Raw genomic sequence first — 21,369 nt, 5'->3', positions numbered from 1 at the left:
ATTCCAACCAAAACAAACCCAGACACCCCGGCTGGTAAGGGTTTCCAGGCCTTCAGTCACCTGTCCTGACCACACATGCAGTCTCCCTTCTTAGTACACGCAGTGTTGACTGCTGCCTTCTGCCACCTCTTGGGCCTTAAAAGACTACCCACCCTTTGAAGCCCACCTCTTTCCTGGAGTCTCCCTCTTCTGAACTCTCCTCTCATCTTATCCACATCTTTCCCATGGCCCTGACCTCTTTCTGACTTAAAGTAACGCAAGTTTTCCTAGAATCATGTCTAACTCACTTCATTATCTTAAAGCCCCCTTGGAGCTGAATGAATGCATACATGGGTGGTGGCAAATACGTTTCCAGCTCTTGCTCTCTGAGGCCCCTCTCCAACTGCTGCCCACTGTGTTCTAGATAGCTAAGGCTGCTGCGTTCCAAAGCTCCTGTCAGATTCACTCTGAGCGGGGAGGGCCTCTCTCTTGGGGGACCTGCTGAGCCTCGTCCCTGCCCTTCCCTCGCCTCAGGGTCTGCCTCTCCCCGGCACCCTCCGGGGAGAGGAGTCAGCACGCCATGCCCCGCTCCGTGGTGGGTGGCAGGTGGCTGGTGTGGAGGGGGGGCACTCACCACTGCCCAGCCTCAGGAGCAGCACGTCCTGCAGCCTGCGGTTGAGGTCACGGAGCTCCTTCATCTCGGCCACGAGCGCCCCGTACTCCTTGAGCTTCTTGGCCTGCTGCACCAGCTGCCTCCGAGTCCGCTCCAGCTCCTGCTGGAGGTGGCGCATCTCCTCCTGCTGCTGCTGGTAGTTGCGCAGCAGCTCCTCGTACAGAGCCCGGGGCACGCCGGCGTCTTCCAGACTGTCCATGTCCCCCGCGCCCGCTGAGGCCTCCACGAACACCTCCTCCGGGCACGTGCCGGGGCCCAGGCTCAGGCCGTTCTGCTTCTCCAGCCGGGCCACCACTGCCTCGATGCTCTTGTGCGCCACTTCGCTCGGCTTCCGCCCCTCAGGTCTCTGTGTAGGACAACGAGAGTCAGTTCAGGCAAGGGCAGCTGGGGCTGTCTTGGACTGCGGCTCAATATGTCCCCAGACAATCCTAGAATCACAGAACCATAGAACATCAGTGCTTGCAGAAACTCTGTGCACACACTTAAGACAAAGCTCTTTATTTTACACATGGGGAAACAGAGGTCCAGAGTGGGGAAGTGTCTTGCCCAAAGTCACATGGTCAGTGAGTAACAGAGGCAGGACTCTGGCTTCCCAGGCCACCGCTTTCCCATCCCCATCACTCTGCCTCTTGGATGTATCTCATACCATGACTGCCCTCCCCAACTCCCCAGTCCCCCACCCCACCCACAGGGCTCAGGCAGTGATCTGCTCACAGTGGGTATTCAAGGAGTATTTGTGGAGAATCCATGAGAAATCAGGCCAAGCCTAGGCATCCCAGGGGGGTCACTAGTCAAATCTCTACACCAACAAAACATAAAGGCCTCTTCTCCCCACCTCAACCCCCATCCCAAGAAAGGGCATTCCACCAAATAAAGTTTTCCTGAAAAATGCTCCAGTGGGGAAGGATGCTAAGGACTCTAATCTGGAGCAGGAATTGTGTCTTATTTTCTGTTTCTCCACTGCCTACTCAGAACTGGCACCTGGCAGGGGCTTGATAAATGTTTACTTAACTGAAAAGTTCAAAGAATACTAATATTGGAAGGTTCTTTCTGTTTAACTCCATCATTTTACAGGTGAGGAAATCGAGGCTCAGAGAAGAGAAGGACTATACTCAGGGTCACATGCTGAGCTACAGAATCGGACCTGGGACTTAAAGCCCAACTTAGAGCACAAGGCTCCTTCCCCCACCCCTGCCAGTCTCTCCTTGAACTCTGGCCAAGCTAAAGCTCAGCATGAAGTGGATAGAGAGAGGACAGTTTAGTGAGAGGAGAACTAACCAGGACTACCCAGGGGCTGGGGCTTAAGCTGCCTGAGGAAATTCCAGCTCAAGTGGACAAAGCTTCCAAGATGGGGAGTGGAAGCTATGGGACCAATTGAATTCTTCACCCAGGGCAGGAGGGCTAGGGACTCTCCTGACTGGGGGCACTTGTGGGAAGTGCAGACAACCAAAGACACAAGATTCCAGACAACTTAACTATGTCAGGTTGAGCCTGCCTTAACCTCTCAATAAGCTCCTGAAAGTTCTGGAAAAAACAAAAAAGAACCATGACTCTGGGATTAGGTTACATGACAAAATCCTATCCTGTCATCTTATCGACTGGGATAAAGTGCTACTAGTCTAAGTGAATCTATTCATTAAAACTGTACTGATCACTTTAGATACCCAACTTCGGTACTACACTAGGACACCCCAAGGGGAGTGACCATGTCTGTCTGATCTCTGTGACCCCAGGAACCAGCACAGGGCTGGGGCCACAGTGGGGGTGCAATGAATGCATGAACTCAACTCAGCTGAATCTTCTGCACTACACTTCAGGAATGTCCTTAACCTGAGTCCAAAATCAGACTGTGGTCAAAGCTGAAAGTGTCCCTCTTCTGCCTCCCTTCCGCTGGGGCACCCATTGTGCAGAATAAACATCTGGCTTATTGGACAAGCTATTTAGCAGGCTTCCAAGCAAAGGCTGGAGGAGACCCACTAGGGCTCACACCAAAGGAAATGCAACTCATGCAGAAGTTTTTCTTCTAACCCAGGATCACATTAACCCTTTTGTGTGAGCCTGGCACACCCGCCTCTGCTCATGAGTCTACTCCTGGCTGTAAGGGGGCAACCTGACAGTGGCTGGCCCTGACCTGCTGCCCAAGAACATCCACCTCAGGTTCCTGGAGCCCAGCAGTGACCTCTCTGGAGCTGGAGGCCGGAGGAAATGCCCCTTCCAGGCCCTCAGTGGTGATGACACTGCACAGATGGTCCAAACAGGACCGTGCTCCCTGGAAAGTCAGCCGGCACAGCCAACTCCTATCAGCTGGCCCAAGTCTCTCACCACGTGAACAGATCATGGCCTGTGACACCAGGGGACATTTACATGGGCAGAGGAGGCCAGACTGGAATTCTTCAGCTATCAGAGATCTGAAAAATGCTCCCCCATACTTTCAAAAAGAGGAAAGAGTTTGTTACCTTGATGTGTCTAAGCTGTAAATCTTCTTCCCCATAATCTTTAACCTCCCCATCTTCTTCTACGAGATTGAGAGAAAGTTTGGGGATTTTTATTTTCTTCTGCATCACACTGTTTTCAAGGTCAGATTTGTCTTCTAAAATGCATATCAAAAAAATAAGGTTCATTATGGGTCAAAATGCTCAAAATGCCCACAACCTCAAATGCTAGAGAATGACTGAGGCCAGACCAGTTAAAGAGGAAAAGCCAACCACTCCAAGACATGTTCCCTCCTTCGTGCAGGGCTCTTGAGAGCAACAGTGCAGATCAAGCTTGAGGATCAAAGTGAAAGTGAAGTCACTCAGTTGTGTCCGACTCTTTGTGACCCCATGGACTGTAGCCCACCAGGCTCCTCTGTCCATGGGATTTTCCAGGCAAGAATACTGGAGTGGGTTGCCATTCCCTTCTCCAGAGGATCTTCCCGACCCAGGGATCGAACCCAGGTCTCCCGCACTACAGGCAGACGCTTTGCCATCTGAGCCACCAGGAAGTCCTGAGGATCAAGGGTATATGCTAAAAGCATTACCATGCAAAGCATTGAAATAGAACCCAATGAATGTGCTGAGGGGTTTTCCTAAGTATATCTTAAAGGGTGGCCTTTTATGGAGTTCTAGAATCTTGGAACTGGAATGGCCCTTAGATTGATATGTTTTTAACTTTACTAGCACACAAATTCCTCAACAATCGAGATCTTTTTAAGCCAAAGGACTTCCCAGGAAAACTTGTTGGGTTTCAGCCAGCTCAGGTACTAAAGAGCATGAAGGGATGATGGCTCTTATGAAGATAAAGCCTGGACTGGAGCTGAGGTGGAGCCTCCCCACAGCCCAGACACAGGACAGACTAGTCGAGTTAATATGGTTACAGGAACAGGAACAAGTAACATTCACTGCCTTTTTACTGATATCAAATCAGGAGACAACAGAGTTTGAGGGGCCTCAGTGACCACGTGGTCCAACTCTCCCATTTTACATGTGAGGATGGAAAGAGTGTGATGAGTGAAAGGAAGAGCCAGGAAGTGGAAAACAGGCTTCTGGCATCTCACCCAGTGCTTACGTGTGACAACACCACACACTGACGAGCACTACAAACTACAAAGGGGCTACACAAAGGGATGCTACTTCTCTCTTTCTTACTCTTTAAACTCAACTTCAGATAATCTGAAAGAGAATTCTCAGAGTTCACAAGCACTTAACTATTTCAGAATGTAGTCAAATGCCAAATCTTCCTAAATGGCCTTAGGAATGGAGCCCCAGCTGTTCAAGAGTAGGATTCCAGTATCAGAGAGGCCTCAGTGTGAAACTCAGCTCTTCTGTGATAATGTGAGGAGTGGGGACTGAGGCCCTAGTCGCGTGATCTCAAGTGTGTCCTCTGGGGGTGACAGCAACACCTCACACCCACAGAGCACAGCTCAGACACCAGGCACGCAATGAGCAGGATGTGAAAACTGGCATGGTCAACATGCTCAGAATTGTCTTACTTCCCTAAGCAAAGGTGGATAAAGATACTACAATTAAAAAAAAAAATGAAAGAATGACTTCAGAAAGGTACAGAGTGGAAGGGAAATGCCGAGGTAAAGAAGACGGTCTTTGTTAACAGTCTCCTGATCAGAGATGAAAATGGCCTTTCCCACTAGTGAAATCCTTGGGTTCTAGTTCTTGTTCTCTTTGTACCTACATTTTATAGATGGGTTAGGAATGAAAGCAATGGCACCCCACTCCAGTACTCTTGCCTGGAAAATCCCATGGACGGAAGAGCCTGGTAGGCTGCAGTCCATGGGATCGCTAGAGTCGGACACCACTGAGCGACTTCACTTTCACTTTTCACTTTCCTGCATTGGAGAAGGAAATGGCAACCCACTCCAGTGTTCTTGCCTGGAGAATCCCAGGGACGGGGGAGCCTGGTGGGCTGCTGTCTATGGGGTCGCACAGAGTCGGACACGACTGAAGCGACTTAGCAGTAGCAGTAGGAATGAACAGCAGCAGGGACTGTGGTCTTTCTGAAAGAACAGCAGCTACCCTCCTATTAAACCATTGTTCTTTCTTTCTAAATTAAAAAGCTGTTAAAAGTAAAACTCAGTGAAAGTGCTTCAAATGAAGTTATCCTGAAATGGGATGGGTGGGTGTTTTTGCAAGTGAAGAAACAAAGAAACTGAGAGAGAGGCAGGGGATGAGAGGGTGGTATCAGGACTTCTGAATGTGTTGAGGCAAAGCTCCTGGGTTAGTCTTCAGTTTGACAAGTTCAAGGGCAAAAATTTGAGATGTAGCCACCAACCTAGAAATGACAAGCTATGCTCAGCCTCCCTGAGCTGAAACTCTGAAGCTCAGAATCATGTTGGTATGGAGAGAAGCAATCCTTCAGACTCACAAAACTGGGCAATATTTGAACTGAGAGCAGTCCTCAGATCATTTCACTCAACCCTTTCAAGATGGAGATGAGGTTCCAAATGGTAAATCCATGCATCTGTCCACTAAACCAGCAGGCCCAGGGATGCAGGAGGAGTAGGACAGGCAGGGTTCCCATTCTGGACAGTTCATGCTTACACAAGGTCACGGAAATGAGGATCAGAACTTGAACAGCGTGAGAACTCAGACCATGTAGCCAGAGTTCAGCACTTTCCCTCCTATACCTCAGATTAATGTTTACTGAGAACTACACTTGCAGGACCTAGCTGGGGCCTTGGGCCACTGGGAATGAACATTGTTAGGGACACTAGACAAAAACCCACAAAAAGAAAAAACTCTCTGATACGACTGAGAGAAGACCTCAAATACTGAGTTTGAATAAGGGGACAGTAGCTGCTACAGGACCTTGGGGGCAAGGGAGATCAATCACTTTGGCCAGGACAAACCATGGCAGGCTTTGGAGAAGAAGTACCCTTTGAGCTAGACTCCTTACTTACAAGGTGGTCTTGGGTAACTTACTTTACTTCTCTGATCCTGTTTCCTCATCTGTGACCTGAAGTAAATAATTCCTACTCACACTGCCAGGATACCCTGAAGATGATCAATTCTGTGTGTTAAGAACCTGAGTGAAGTGAATGGCACTTGGTCCATCAGCAGTCATAAAAGGACAGTCATTTAGGGATGGCAAGAAGAAGGAAAAGGATAGAAATTAAAAAAAAAAAAAGTAAAGACTGCAAAAGCATTTAGACTGGAATGGTTACAAAAGATGGTTCAGTTATAGGCAGGAAGAGAGGTAAGAAAGGAAGTTATGGCAGCTGAGCTTGGAGAATAAACGGCCTTGAATGCCAAGGTAAGAAGAACTAAGGTTCAGCCTGCAGGTGCAGGAAAGTCAGACAACCTGGATTCCAAGTGCAGATCTGCTAGGCTGTAGGTGTGAGAAGTCAGGCAAGTTGCTGTGTCAGTGAGTATTACCGATCTCTTTCTGTAGAAATGGAGATAGAATATTGGCTTCAGGTGGGATCAAATTAGCTGAGTACATGTGCCTTGAAGGCATCAGAGCCCTGTCCTTAGAGCACATGACAAAGTTCTGCAGAGCCTGCTGATGGCCCAAGGCTGCTGCAGGCTTGCGCCAAGAGGTGGAGACCTGCCCAGCCACCTGGCTTGAGAAAGGTGACACTTGGCAGAGCTCTACTCCCCAGATGATGACAGAAGTCCTGCTCCCATCTCTATGCGCAAAGCTCCATGCTCTTCCATCTAACTGGAATGCCCTCTCCTTTCCTGTCTGAAAAACTCCATTCAACCTCCACTCAGCTCCTTCTTCCTTCTTCAAGGTCCTATTACACCTTGCACATACCTTCTCTGTAGCCTGTTTTCTTACTGTGTTGCAATCATCTGCTTTGAGGTCTACCTTTCCCACTGGAGTGTGAATAACTACACCGCAGGTCCCATATTCTAAGCCTGGTCATACAATATAGGGACTCATCAAAAAATACTTAATGAAAGAATAACAGAAAGAAGCTATTCCAGTAAGCATATGAAAAGATGCTCAAAATCCTCAGTCATTAAGGAAACACAAATCAAAAAGAATACAATCAGATACACTTCATACTCACTAGGATGGCTACAGTTAAAAAAAAAAAGAAAAAAGAAAAGAACAGAGGATAAGAATAACAAGTGTTGAGAAAATATGGACAAATTAGAACCCTAATACATTCCTGATAGGAATGTAAAATGGGGCAGCCACTGTGGAAAACAGAATGGCAGTTTCTCACGAGGTTAAAAAGAATAACTGTAGGATCCAGCAAGTCCACTCTTAGGTATATACTCAAGAGAAATGAAAACATGTCCACCAAAAACTCGAGCACAAATGTTCATAGCAACATTATTCATAATAGTCAAAGGGGGGAAACAATCCATTGTCCATCAACTGATGAATGGGAAAAAAATGTGATATATTCATGCAATGGGGTATTACTCAACTGTAAGAAGAATGTATTGATACTTGCTATAACATGAATGAATCTTGAAAACATTACGCTAAGTGAAAGAGGCCAGACACAACGGCCACATAATGTATGATTCCATTTATATGAAATGTCCAGAATAGGTATATTCATAGAGATGGAAAGTAGATTAATGTTTTCCAGGAATGGAGGGGGAAGCGGCAATGAGAAGTGACCACTTAACGGGTAACAGGGATTTCTTTTTGAGTGATGAGAATGTTCCAGAATTAGATAGTGAAGATAATTGCAGAACACTAAACTGTACACATTTTAAAATGGTTAAAATGATGAATTCTATGTTATGTCAGTTATACTTCAATTAAAAGATAGGCTACCACTTTTAGAATGTGTATTACCTACCAGATACCACTATAAGGCTCTTTTCACATACTACTATACTTCCCAACAACCCAGCAATTAAGTACTAGCTGCAGTTTTCCCATGAGAGAAGAGCTGAGACTCAGAGAGGGCCTAAAGCCAAGCAGACAGGAAGGTACAGAGCCAGGGTTGGTCTAGATCTCTTTGCCTCCCAAGCCCACACTCTTTTCTTTCTAAACACATGCCTGAAATACAGTAGAGCCATATTCATAAATGCTGAATGAATGAATGACGACTCTGGATAAAAACATCTAAATCCCTCAGCCTGAAGTTCAAAGCAGAAGACCACTTTAACAGTTGCTCTCCTGACAAGAACCCTGTGGCCTCAGAAAATCCCCAGACAGAAGTAACCATTACCAAGCACAACAGAATGAGGCTGGCCAGACCCCAGGGCTTGAATGGGTCTTTGAAAAGGTAGGATGATCAGTACAGGAAGGTCTGAGTGACAGGAGTGAGTTCCAGAAGGGAGCAGAAGCAGACGGTTTCCCCAGTCACCTGTTCCCTGACCTGGTCCTGACTGCTCCAATGTTTGGCCATGGGGATCCTGAGGCAGCTCTGAGAGCTACCTACCTCCTGGCTCCATGCTAATGCTCATCAGTCTTCTCCCTGAGCTGTGCTCCCTGGATGAGGGCTTCCTGGATGTGCTCCCTGGATGAGGGCTCAAGAAGATCTAAGGCCTCCACTTGTCCTATTCTGGGGTCAGTGGACATTCATTGACCCTTGTTCTGGGTTGAGCACTCTGCTAAGTGGTCTGTGTCTTTCAGATCCTTACAACCGAGGATGTACTTTCAACAGAATTTCAACCAGAATACAAGGCTTGACTTTCAGAGAGATGCTGGCTCATGTGGGGCAAACCTCACATCTCCAGGTCTCCGTAATCCTCACCCTGAGCTAAAGATGATGCCTCCCATCCATTCTAGTCCACAGATTATAGAACACTCAGTGTCACTGTAAGAAGTGGACGAACTGGTTGGGAGAGGGAGGCCCCGGACTGAATAAAAGCAGCCTAGTCTTGCGAATTAGGTGGTCCTAGTTTGGAACTCTGGTTCTGCTACCTGCTGACTGTGGGAATTCGGGCAAGCTACTTCACCTGTCTGAGCCTCACTTTCATTATTTCTAAGGTTGGGATGATAAACTGTTTTCCAAAATGTGATGCTTATAAAACACCAAGCACTGTGCCTTTCTTGTCCAAGGTATTCAATGAATAGCAGCGATGAGGCTGTTCTGTGGGTTATGTGCTTGGCTTTTATCCTTTGGCACAGAGAACCACTGCAGGCATCCAACACAGATTGAGACACGATGAAGGAGATGTTTTGGGAAGATTAATGTGGCAGTGGTGAGCAAGATGGATGAGGTGTGAGGAGGAGACTGAACACAGGGTGATGAGAAGCTATAACTCTTGACTGGTCACATTAATGAATCTGAACGATAGTGTGGATCATCTAAGACAGCAGGTGGCTTCATGTGGCATTTTAACATGGCTTTGGAGTCTGTGTCTGGCTTTGCATTCCAGGAAACCACGGAAAAAATTAGCAATGGACTCGAAGGGATGAAGAAAACTCTCTATAGTCAACCCACCTTTGCAATTACTTCAAACTTAAGACCCAAGAGTCAGCTTTAGTGTAAACAGAAATATACATGTAGCCTCTGAAGAGACAATCTTCTTTGACTCTGACTTCCTGATTGTTTCGTTTCCAGGGCAAGAAAACCACCAAGGATTTGGGCATCAACTATCTCATCCTCCTTTCCAGCTTCTGTGATGTTAGCTAACCACATTCATCTATTCAACAAATATTGAGTAAGCATCTACTATACACCAGGCCCCATGCCAAATTCTTTACTAACATTAATATATTTAATCCCCATGATGATTCTTTTGAAGCAGAAACTGAGGCTCAAAGTGAGGCAGTTTGCCTAAGACATAAACTACTAAATATCAGAGCTAGAATTTCCAGTCACGTCTGCATGACACTTGGGCCATTTCTATTACCTAATTATCCTATAGGAACAGGAGAAAAGCTACCAAGTTGTTGTAATTTTCTCAACTGAACTAAAAGGCACATATAAAATGACAAGTTTATCAATATAATCTCCCAAGTGCCAGCCTTTTTCCTAAGCCCATGCCTACATCCAGGAAAATGCTGTGATAAATTCCCAAACTCAACTTAGTACAAGTGTGACTCAATACCAACCTCCTGAACTCCAAGCTTATCAAGACCACCAAGCCCTAAATGATCCTCCAAAAGAGCCCCTATTCAAAGCCACAAAATGTGGTAGAAGCTGCTTTTCAAAAATACAGAGAACTTGGTGTCTGTCATTCATCTAAGAGGGAGAAACATCCCATTAAACTTACACTATTGAAAAAAAATGGAGGCCTGGTAATAAGCAGATAGTGTTTTAGAGAACAGGCTGGTAGACAGGAAATCCCATGCAAGTCTGTCTTCAAAAGTGAAGAGACCCCTGGAGAATTAGAAGTACAATTACAATGGGAAAGGCACTGTCTTGATTTCCATTTTACATAAAACCATGCTGGATAATTAAAAGAATCAAATGTCAGAGTTTAATATGGTGTGGGCTTGTTGGTTATGATGAAATTCTGAAAGGCTAAACAGAAACCATTTCACATAGGCTTTGTTTTGTTTCAAAAAATATCTATATGCCAGTTTAAAGTTCTTCAAATGTATAAAAACCCTGCAAAGTCTATATTTGCTTTACAAACAGACATGCCACAGAAAAAGCATGTATATCTCTCATTCTCTGGCCTCTGTTTCTATATCATCTGAGGCAGACAAAATTACCAAGTTTTTAGGACTGTATCTAATCAAGACAAGAAGAAGATGAGTACCCTGCTGTGGTGAAGCAGAAAGAAATCAAGAGACAAGGGTTTGAGGTATGGCTTTGTAACTCACTCTCCGGGTGACCGGTCACTTCCTTTCAACTCTCTCTTCTGTAAAACAATAGGGACTGGACTAGAAAACCTCAAGATTTCCTTCCAGCTGTGTGATCACTGGACAGCCACAGGGAATTCCACTTCTCTTTCTCTTCTGTGCAGTGTTGGATAAGAGCAGATGATCCCATCCCTCCAGGTGGGCTTGTCTGAAGAAGTGTCCTGATGAGTCGATCCAAAAAGGGAGAGAAGAACTAACCACCAGGTTTTTGGTAGGTCTCCAGGCTCTCACTATCACAGCCTCCCAGGCCTGGGTACAGGGTTAGGGCACCGACAAAACTAGGAACCTTCAACCTGCTGACTCATTTGTCTAGCTACCCTCATGTGCTTTACCAGGCTGTGCCAGGGTAATAAGTGGCCCCACGATAGGGTCACAGGCAGGAAAATCATGGGGTGACATGGGAAGCCTTTCATGCTAAAGTCAAGCCCTAGGAGGATTTACAACACACACAAGTTAAATTTTAACCCTGTCTGCTCCTTCGTCCTCTAAATCATTTCTTTCTACCATAAATGGTGGTACCCACACTAAGCAAGCCGTTCTCTCCACAGTGCTTAGCCATCACAGTCCTTATCAATTACCTACATTTAATGAGTACCTACTATGTGCCAGATAACTCCCATGTTACCTTGCTAATAACACAATAATATAGTGGGTAAGTAGCTCACGACTATCTCTGTGTTTGGGCACCTGAAACTCAGAGAAGTGAAGTAATCTCCCTAAGGTCACACAGCTTGGAAGCAGAATCACAATTGGAACCCAGACTGCCTGATTTCAAAGCCTCTCTTCTTTCAGCTCTCTAATACTTCCTACTTGATACTTAAGGAAGTGACCTGGGAGAGGAGCTCATCTAACCAATTCTCCTATCATAGGGCAGGAGTTCATTCTGGAATGTCCACCTCCCTCGACAGGGAGCTCATTACATGTTGGAAGCAGTGTTTATCTGCTCTTATGATAGTCTTCCCACCAACTCCAATAAATTCCAGTCTCTGGACCTAGGTTTGCTTCTGGGACTCCAAAGAACAGATATGATCCTTCCTCTACTGGGGCAAAACTCAGACATCCAAAACTACCAAAATATCACCCCAAGCGGATTCTGTCTTCTCCTGCTTATATATTATTTAGCTGTCCTATCCTATGTCTCACCAGTGAGCTCAGAGGAAAAAGTGGTTGCTATGTAGTTATAAGAAACAAAAATAGACTTAGATCTAGGATACAAAGACCTCACTCCTCATTTGATTTCTAGAACATCCATCTCTCCTGTTTATCTTTTGATTTTTAGTCCATCTCTGGCTGCTTCTTCCCAGTCATCTTTTGGGGTTCTTCTTCTTTAGCTGTGCCCCCTAAATGCTGGCATTCTAAAGAGTTCTGCACCATTTGCTTCCTCTGACCCCTCTCTCCCTCTGTGACCCCACCATGCCCATGACTAATGATTTCTACATTGGGATCTTCAGCCCCACTTCAGAGCACTCTCCTAAACCTTGGACCACATGCCTAATCCCTCTCCTAGATTATCTGCCCAGATGTCCACAGGCCTCAAGATTCATCTTGTTTCAAACTAGACTCATCATCTCCTCTTCTAACCAACTACTCTTCTAGTGGGATCAGAGCCCAGATCACCACATCATCAGCACACACGTCACCATAACCAGGCAGTTCCCAGATCCCATGGCGTCTCCTTCCTTAGTCCATCTCAGATCCATCACAACCACTGCCACCTCAGTATGGGTATCATACTCTCTGACTGCCCTGATCACAGTTCTCCATAAGCTTCATGTATATGGGAAGACCTTAGCGCACTGCCTGGCACCTACAGCAGCCACTAAATGTTTGAGTAGCTTTCTTCTCCTGGGGTAAAACAAGAAGCCCTGTCTCACAAGGATGTAGACAAGAGTATGTATATGGTAATTCCCAGCACTGAACCTGGAGTCTGGTGAGTACTAAATAAATACTTAGTGAATTGGTCTTTGAAGGCAAGAAACAAAGTCTGTTCCTCCTCCTGTGTTTCCCTCCAGTGTAAGACTGACCACCTAGTGTAACTCAAGAGCTGGGGAGCTAACACGAACCAGAGAAAAGTTCTTCAGGGCATGGATGCTTTTCTGGTAAGCATTTTAAAACGAAGAGAACACACATCTTCTCTCTCAAGGGAGCTTATAAGACAAAGCAGGTAGGCACAGTGGAAAGAGAATAAATCTTGGGAGCCAAAGATCTAAATTTGAACTCTACTTTTCTGGTGTGTTTTTAAAAATAAAAACCAGTGTGCTCTTGAATAACAAAAACAACCAAAAAGAAACACTCAAAAGAGCAAGACCTCAGCTTGCATGGGGCAATTTTTTCCTTTCATCCAGTGAACCAGAATTCTGAAGTACTCTGTAGCACTTACTATTTAGTTGCAACAAATATGTGGTTCTTAAACAAATCACATCAGAAGGAACTTTCAATGGTTAACATTTCAGTAGAATCAGCAACAGATGACAATAGGCAAGTTCCAATCTTTGCTCCAATGTACATCAGCAGAACATGTCAAAACTTAAAAGTTTTCACTTGCTTTAAAAAAAAAAAGGATCCTTTTGTTGGCAGTCTCCCACTGATGACATGCAACAATCTTTGCATATGAAATCGCCCAGTCCCCTGCTTCGCTGCTAACTTTGTAGAAGTTCCAAAGCATTTCTGGAGCAAGAGATCTATTTGGACCGACAATGCCAAGCTGGGACCTGAGCCCTGAATGAGCTAAAATTACCAAAGCAAGAAGAACGTGGCTTTGGAAGCTACTTCCCCCAAGTGTGAGGTTTCTTCTAGTCAAGGGAGAGATATAGAATGCTGACTTTTTCCAGATGAACAAAGTTGAATGAAACCTCCAGAACTCACTGCAGGTTTCTATGCTATGCTATGCTATGCTATGCTACGCTAAGTCACTTCAGTCGTGTCCAACTCTGTGCGACCCCATAGACAGCAGCCCACCAGGCTCCCCTATCCCTGGGATTCTCCAGGCAAGAACACGGGAGTGGGTTGCCATTTCCTTCTCCAATGCATGAAAAGTGAAAGTGAAAGTGAAGTCGCTCAGTCGTGTCCGACTCTTAGCGACCCCATGGACTGCAGCCTAACAGACTCCTCTGTCCATGGGATTTTCCAGGCAAGAGTACTGGAGTGGGGTGCCATTGCCTTCTCCCTGCAGGTTTCTGCTCTGAAACAAATTGCTGCTACAGAGTCCTTGTTCTCCCTGCTTCTTCTCCCCAAGCATAGCATATGCCCCTGACTTCCCAAAGTTGGCGAGTTCAACTTGTGCTGATTGGAGTGGACTCCGTGCCGGGCACTGCAGGTGCAGAGAAAAGGAAGGCAGGTCCCTGTCCTGGAGGAGTTCACCGTTTGGTAAGAAGACAGACACAATCATGACTAACCAAAACAGGACACAGAATGCTCAGATAAGCGAGGAACAGCCAACTCAACAGAGAGCTCCAAGGAAGGAGGGTCTCCCATGGGGACAGAGAGTGGAACAGGGTGCTGCCAACGCATTTATCCATTCCTCCATGACAGCCCTCAGCTCACAGGACTGCAAGCACCCATGTGTCTGCCCTTCCCACTGAAAGTGAGTTCCATGGGCAGAGGCCCATCTGACACAATAATTAACCCATCCTGGATGGCCTGAGGAGTGCCTGAGGGTGTGTTCTCAAGATGGTATGAAATACCATCTGCAGCCTAGGGGAAGCTGCAGAAATGAGGTGGCACTGGGGCCTCTATGAATGCCCAGGCTGAGAAGCTGAAGTTCATTCAGTAGGCAACGGGGAGCTACAGAAAGTTCTACAGAGTAGCGACTTGACTATGACTGTGTCTTAGAAAATTATTCTGGCAGCAATTTGGAAAATAGATTGAGGCAGGGTGATCAATTAGAAGACAGCTATGCTGGTTTAGATGTAAAAGCTGATGCAGGCCTGGATGTGGGCAGTGGGGGTAAAGTTAGAAAGCTGTACAAGAGAAACTGCAAAGCCCCTCTAGAATAGGCCCTTTCTCTGACCAGCAGTGCCTGGCTTCTCTCTATTTAGGCCAAATGTCAGGCCCCAAGACCACCTGAGGATGGTGCCCATTTTTTCTTTGTCAATCCAACAGACAGAAGCCCTAAATGGCAGGGCCTGAAAAGTTAACTTTTGGTCTCACCTGGGTTGTGCTGCCATTTCAATCCCAGGACCTCAGACCTGTGGCTGCCCTGGAGCATTTGTTCATTATAGCACGGGGCCTGGGGTATAGGAAGTAGGAAGGGGACACATGACAAGAAAAGGAATTTAGCACACCCGAATAACAATAGTGCAGCAAAGTGCTGGGAGAGAATGGCATAGTATTTTAAGACTTGGAGCTTAGAAAAAACCAGTTTTGGCCCTGTTAAAAAAAACAAAAGCAAAACATAAATTCAATATCATGAGCCCCAGGAGGAGACTGGATTGCACTGGATAATGGTTAAGTTCTCCAAATGGGTTGCTCTCATTTTCACAAGCTGTTTGGCAAGTAAATGAGAGTGACGAATGAGACCACGTCCAAAGGTGAGCCAAGTCTTGAGTTATGTGAACCAGGAGGATGGGCGCTCTTCTGAGATTTCCTGAGGAAGATGTAACTTAGCAGGAAGGAAGGTATGTGTGCTCTGAAGGAGGGAGGCTGGTAAGAGAAGAAGAGAAGTGCAGAAGGGGCTTGAAAATTCAGCGCTAAAAACTGTTCTTGAGCTCAAAAACTTGCTTTGAACTGTAAGCTTCACAGACAGTTCTTTTCTCTTCTTTTACTCCTTCCAAGCTTGCTGTGTGGCTGATGGAAGCATCAGCTACTTTACCAAGGAGACTTCCCAGTGGGTACCTGGCACTGAGTCTGGCTTTGTCATTTGCAGCTATGCAGCCACACAGGAGTCTCTAAGGCTCAGTGTCCTCATCTATACAATGGGAATGGTAACAACAGCAATCTCCACCAACAGGTTTCTGTGGAGGACTAACAGAGACAAGGCACAGGCATAAAGCAAGACTGTCAATAAAGACTGTGTTTGTTTTTTTCGCTTGAACTGAAATCAAGGCTATATATGAAGTCTGACACACATGGAAACCATGGTGTAGACCAGCACATGCTAGAAAATGCCAAGTCCCAACGCAGTTGGCTTTGACATTTCCTGGATACAAGAAGAGGTACACTTGAAGACAGCTCTGGGTTGGCCTGGGCAAACAGTAATGAAACAGACTTCTCACCAAAAGCCATAAAGTAGCCCCAAACCGCCCCCCTGAAACCCCACTTTTGATGTCAGGGAGGGATTAATTACTCATGGCTAATTCACAAAAACATAGCCTTCTCTGCCTCCCGCTTGAGGACTCACCTAAGCACATCAGGTCCCACAGCACAGCTGTATTTACAACTAGGACATGCCAGAAGAAGAGCTCTTTAAGAAGAAGTCACTCTAAGCAATTCCCAGAGCTTCGGCATTTAAGATGGGGTTTCAAGACACACAGGAGAGTTCTTCCAGGATAAACGAATTCCCAAACCCACCCTGGCCCTTCCAATCAGGTCTACAGCCAGAAGAACAGCCCCAGTTTAAAAATTAACCAGCTGACTGGAATTCTAAATGTGGTCTAGCCAACCTCAAGACCTCAAGTTCTTTCTCTTCTCCCCACAACCCCCCGCCCCTTTTCTCTTCTCAAGGGGGAAAAAAAAAAAAACTGAAGAGAGGTGGGGGGAAGTGCTTTTCAATTCACGTTGCTCAAGCTGGCACCACGCTTCTTCTCTGGATCTACTCTGCCAATTTCCAGATGTTACCTAGTTTTGTGGGTTTTTTTTTAATTGTTTTTAATAATCCCAAAGAGTTATTTCCAACTTGGAAGGATGAACAGTCTATACATTCAAGATTCATGGTCCTCAGACCGAAGATTACATTGTCTTACTTAAAAAGACTTTTGTCAATTTTCAAAAATCAGAGTCTGTGGGGGCTGCTGTCTCCTCCAGCAGCCTCTCTACAGTGCTTGAAGAGCCAAGCACAGTGTTAATATTTACTGAATGAATAAATGGATGAATGAACAATCTCTAAAAGAGGAAAACAGCCATCCCACACTAAAACATGTACATACCACTGACTCCTTCTGACATACACCATTTCTCTCCTAGGGCCCTTCCAGATCTAAGAGTATAACAGACTCATCAAGAGCATGCTTTCTTTTCTTAAAGTCAAGGGGAAGCAATGGTTACAACCTAGTTATAACTTCCCCAGGGCAATTCTGTACTCCTGGGGGAAAAAAATCTCCAAATCCCTTCCCTCAGGTAATTAAAACCAAGCAAACAAAACAAAACCTCATCAACTACAAAGGTTTCCCTTTTTTCTGCATACTTTCCTTCATTCTGTTTTTCTGGTCCCAGGCATGCCCCGGTATTAAGGGTGGGTTTATACCACTGCGTCCCAGGGCTTGTCAGAGAGGTGGTAAGGGCACAGTCCTGCCAAAAGGGCCCCAGGTGCTCATCTGTTTCCAGCTTTTCTTCCACTCCTCAACTCTGGCAAACCTACTTTCCAGAGGCAACAGGGGGTGATGGAAAGGAACATGAACTAGAGCTCTAATGTACGGCTAATTTGCCAGGAGACCCTTGGAAAGTCACTTCTCTGTTTCAAGCCACAGTTTCCTTACTTGCCAAATTTAAATATGATAAATGCTGAATTAATCTTTTAAGCTAAATGAAGAAAGCTAAGGAAGTTGGAAAAGATAGGAAAGGTCTCAAACTACAAAACACCAGCAATATCAACTCATCCCTGGTCTTCTCTTTGCACTGGAGGGCAGGGGGGCTTACTGTCTGCTCAGTCTGAGGTACACCCTCCTTACTTACCAGGAATAGCTAGAAGGCTGCTCCCCAAAACAGAAGGGACACTTCCCTCTTCTACTCCTGTCTGTACCCAAGCCTCCTAGAACTGGCTGTGAAAGAGGATCTGCTGACTTTACAAAGGAAAAGGTGCTTCAGTATGGCAGAAGGAACTTGGTGAAGGAGACTAGGGGGCTGGTTTCTTGTCCAACTCTAACTGAACCTCAGCATTCTCACCTGTCAAATGGGGATGCGCCACCTGCCTTACCTATTTCTCAGGGCCCTGGGAAAGCAGGAATGGAAAGTCTAGTCTTATCCTGGCCCTCAGTTCTTACTCGAGGAGCCTTCTGGGAGATTCAAAAGAGGTGTGGAGGCTGAGGGATGCTAAGTGCCACTAACTCTTTACCTCTGCACCTATTCAGGGAGGGGCAGGAGAGAGGCACCCAGTACCCAGTAATCAAGGCCTCTTCATCCCATCCAGGGACCGCCCGGATGGGACTAGGATGTCATAGCTCTCCTCTGTGAAGAGGGACTCCCACCTGGAAGAGTCTAACAATATCAAGCCTTGCCTCCTCAGGCAGTACTGCGGGCCTTAAAGGGAGAGACAGCCGGCTAGAGAAACTTAAGGAGACTGAAACAGCAGAGAGGCAAGGAAGTGAGACAGAGGAAAAGAGAAGGTGGGAGAGAAATGAAGGTGCAAACAGGCAGAGAGAGAAAGGGAAAGTGAAGTAGCCAGAGAACAGAAACAGAAAGAGTAGGACAGACACGGAGACAGACTGACAGCGCGCGAGTTGTCCGGGAGGCGGGGAAGACAAAGGGGACCATCCCGTATTTTTAACTGGTCTGGCCTTCTAGACACCCCGTTCCCCACAAAGAAAAGCCTATGGGACGGGAGGAGCGGGCCGGAGCGAGCAGCGGCTCCCCCCGGCCCCCTCCCCGGCTCCCGGCCCCCGCCCGGCCCCCGGGTCCCGCCCGGCCCCCGGGTCCCTCCCGGCCCCCGGGTCCCTCCCGGCCCCCTCGCTCACCTGCCAGCGCCAGGATCTGGGCCTTGTGGAGCAGCAGCGCGCCCCAGTCGCGGGGGGCGCGCGGGGGGCTCTCGGGCCCAGCGCCCAGCTCCTCCGGGCCCCGGTACACGGCGTACACCTTCTGGTTGTCAAAATCCAGCCGCGAGCGGGGGCTGAAGTCGCGCACGCACGACACGGGCAGCGCGTAGCAGACGTTGTCCTCCAGGAACCGCACAAAGGCGTACATGGTGGGCGCGGGGGGCGGGCCCCGCTCGGCCGGTGAGCCCGCGGGGCGGGCGCGGAGGTGGGGACCCGGCGCGGGGCGCGAGCCGCGCGGCCTGGCCGGGGGCGGGGGCGGCTCCCCAGGGCCCGGGCTCCCCCCGCTGTTATTGTTCCTGAAAGCCCCGCTCTGCCAATCGGCTGCTCTCGCCTGGGCGCGGAACCGGGAGGGAGGGGGGCGGGGGGCGGGGGGCGGAGGAGGGGGTTTGGAAGCGCACCGCCACTCGCGAAGTCAGACCCGAGCAATCACAGCCGGAGTGCGATTCGCCGAGGGAAGGGGAAAGGGCCGAGAGACTGCACTGCAATAATGATAATAACAATAGCCTTGCGGGAGGGAAAAAAAAAATGCATTGACTAATCATCAGAGTCGCGCTGCATGCTGGATTCGCCGCTTCAACAATCGCGCTACAAACCAAATTGCATGGCAGCAAAACTGCACTGCAAAGGAGAGGAGAGTGTGAGGGAAGAAATGTAGGGCGAGGGGCAAGCTTGTTTGCATCCCGAAGTGTAAACTCGCACTTGCAAGCAAGCAGAATTTTGGAGTATTTCAAATAATTCTAAGCACTCCCCTCAACTCCTTTAGTTCACTTTCTTTTTCTTTTTGGCAGAAATGGCCAGCTCCCCTGTGGGGAGGGTCAGTCATTCCCCCTGTGCTACCAAACTAGTTCTGACCAGAAACTGGGGTTATCTGGGATTTCCAGTTGGACCAGCTGGCTGGGATGGTGGAGAGTTTATCTAGGGCCCCTCTCAGCTGGAAGGAGCAGGGTAGCCTCTCTCCCCTGTAGTCTTCCAGCAGTGAGGTCCCCTCCACAGCATTCGGGTCTCTAAACTGGAACCTGCTGGAATGAGCAGGGAGGGGAGGGTTGTTCTGGGGAAGGCAAACCCAGGGCTAGCTGAGCATTTCTGGGGCACCTCAAGGAGTTCAGGAACGGGACTCTGTGGAACAGCAGTCTTTGCTCTGTCCCCAGTGTCACAGGCAGAAGGGAGCCTGGAGGGGCTTGTGTCCCCCGGAAAAGTATGAACACCATCAGCCTAAAGACGGCTGACTGGGGCTGTTCCTCATAGGAACCTCATCCCACGTTAGAGGGGGACAGCATCCTCACATTGAGGCCTCTGAGGGGGTGGACTTGGTATCCAGTGTGGCTACTTATATTCCCATTGCTTAGCACAAACTTGGCACTTGGTAGGGGCTCAGTGAATTTTGGGTGGAAAATAATAATAATTAAAAATCCACATTCACCCAGCCATCCACTCATACCCATTTATTCAAGCAACCAGTATTCATTGGGTATGCACCACATGCCAGATTCTGGGCTAAGGGCTGGTGGTAGAGAGAGGAAAACACACAGGATAAACACCTGGATCTCTTGCAGTGTTAGACAGTGTACAAGAGCCTGAGTCTTGATTTTGGATTTCTGTGCTGAAATCAGGTTACTATGAATAACCCTCCTCTGTCCTGGAAACACAGTCTGGTCGGAAAGTATTAAGAAAGTATAAGTAATTATGTTACAGTGAGAAAAGTGTTCTCGTAGAGGAATGTTGAATGGAGATGGCAGACTGAATTACATATTATATATTTTAAAAAATTCATTTTAATGAACTCAACCTGTAAGAAAAAAGCAAAATAAATGTGCCACAATGTTTCTTAGTAGTCGTGGGTGACTTTGTTTTCCTTTGTGTGTTTATGTTTATATAACTATTTTCCCCAATAAGCAGGTATTACTTTATAATCAGAAAGCATTAAACATTATTTTTTTAAAAAGCACTATGCTCACATTTCAGATTAGCTACATGAAGGATTAAGTAGGTAAGCCAAAAACCCCATCAACACGTTCTTCCCAGATCCAACTGTACAGGTCAGATTGACTTCCCTTAAACGGAGCCTCTGATGTACACACAGATAGGACCACATGTTGTATGGATGCCTCTGTTGCCCCACATACTTGTGGAAAAAAGAGGAGCCACTCTGAATTGTTCCAGCAGGTTTACCTTCATGATTATGATTTGTTTGGACTGATCTTGCATGCGTTTTTATTTTAAGAATACATTCCTATGGTGGTCAAGGGGAAGTAATGCGTAGCAAGATTTCTGATTTAAAAGATGAATCATGCAGAGCTGGCCATATTAAATGAAATACCATGAAACTCCAAATTATGTTTGCAAAATAATGTCAAGTAGCACCCTGGCCAACCTCCTAGCCCATCTAGATGAGAGTGACCTCAAAGTACATTACCAGTCTCATCTCTTATCACCTTTCTGGACATTCCAGTACATTTCAGACACATTAAACTATTTGACATCTTCCAAGAGAGCATGTTTTATCAGGATCTCAAGCCTCTGTGCGTTTTCTGCCTTCATCCTGGGGAGTTCTTCCTCCCCGGAGTACATAGTGACCTTACTCTCCCCTGA

The 21,369-nt window shown here is 47.0% G+C and overlaps 2 protein-coding genes across 3 annotated transcripts in view; both read right to left on the bottom strand.

The window, feature by feature from the left end:
- BEND5 (BEN domain containing 5) overlaps positions 1 to 19,112 on the bottom strand; it is a 50,084-nt gene extending 30,972 nt beyond the window's left edge. The window contains exons 1-4 of one of the 2 annotated variants that reach the window (XM_014477919.2): positions 18,703 to 18,825; positions 10,838 to 11,037; positions 3,109 to 3,242; positions 614 to 998 (exon numbers count right to left, since the gene is read on the bottom strand). In XM_014477919.2, the coding sequence (XP_014333405.1) occupies positions 614 to 998; positions 3,109 to 3,213 (490 nt within the window). In that variant the 5' untranslated portion in view covers positions 3,214 to 3,242; positions 10,838 to 11,037; positions 18,703 to 18,825. Of the gene's footprint in view, positions 1 to 613; positions 999 to 3,108; positions 3,243 to 10,837; positions 11,038 to 18,702 lie in introns of both variants that reach the window. The other variant, XM_070364863.1, reaches the window with a different exon arrangement.
- The window catches only part of AGBL4 (AGBL carboxypeptidase 4), a 1,467,493-nt gene that overhangs the window by 235,097 nt on the left and 1,211,027 nt on the right, over positions 1 to 21,369 (bottom strand). The window lies entirely within an intron of this gene.

This window comes from Bos mutus, chromosome 3, assembly GCF_027580195.1.
Source record: "Bos mutus isolate GX-2022 chromosome 3, NWIPB_WYAK_1.1, whole genome shotgun sequence".
In the NCBI taxonomy this organism is placed as follows: Eukaryota; Metazoa; Chordata; class Mammalia; order Artiodactyla; family Bovidae; genus Bos; species Bos mutus.
Note: the sequence above shows the minus strand (reverse complement) of the source record. Positions and strands in the feature narration are given on the sequence as shown.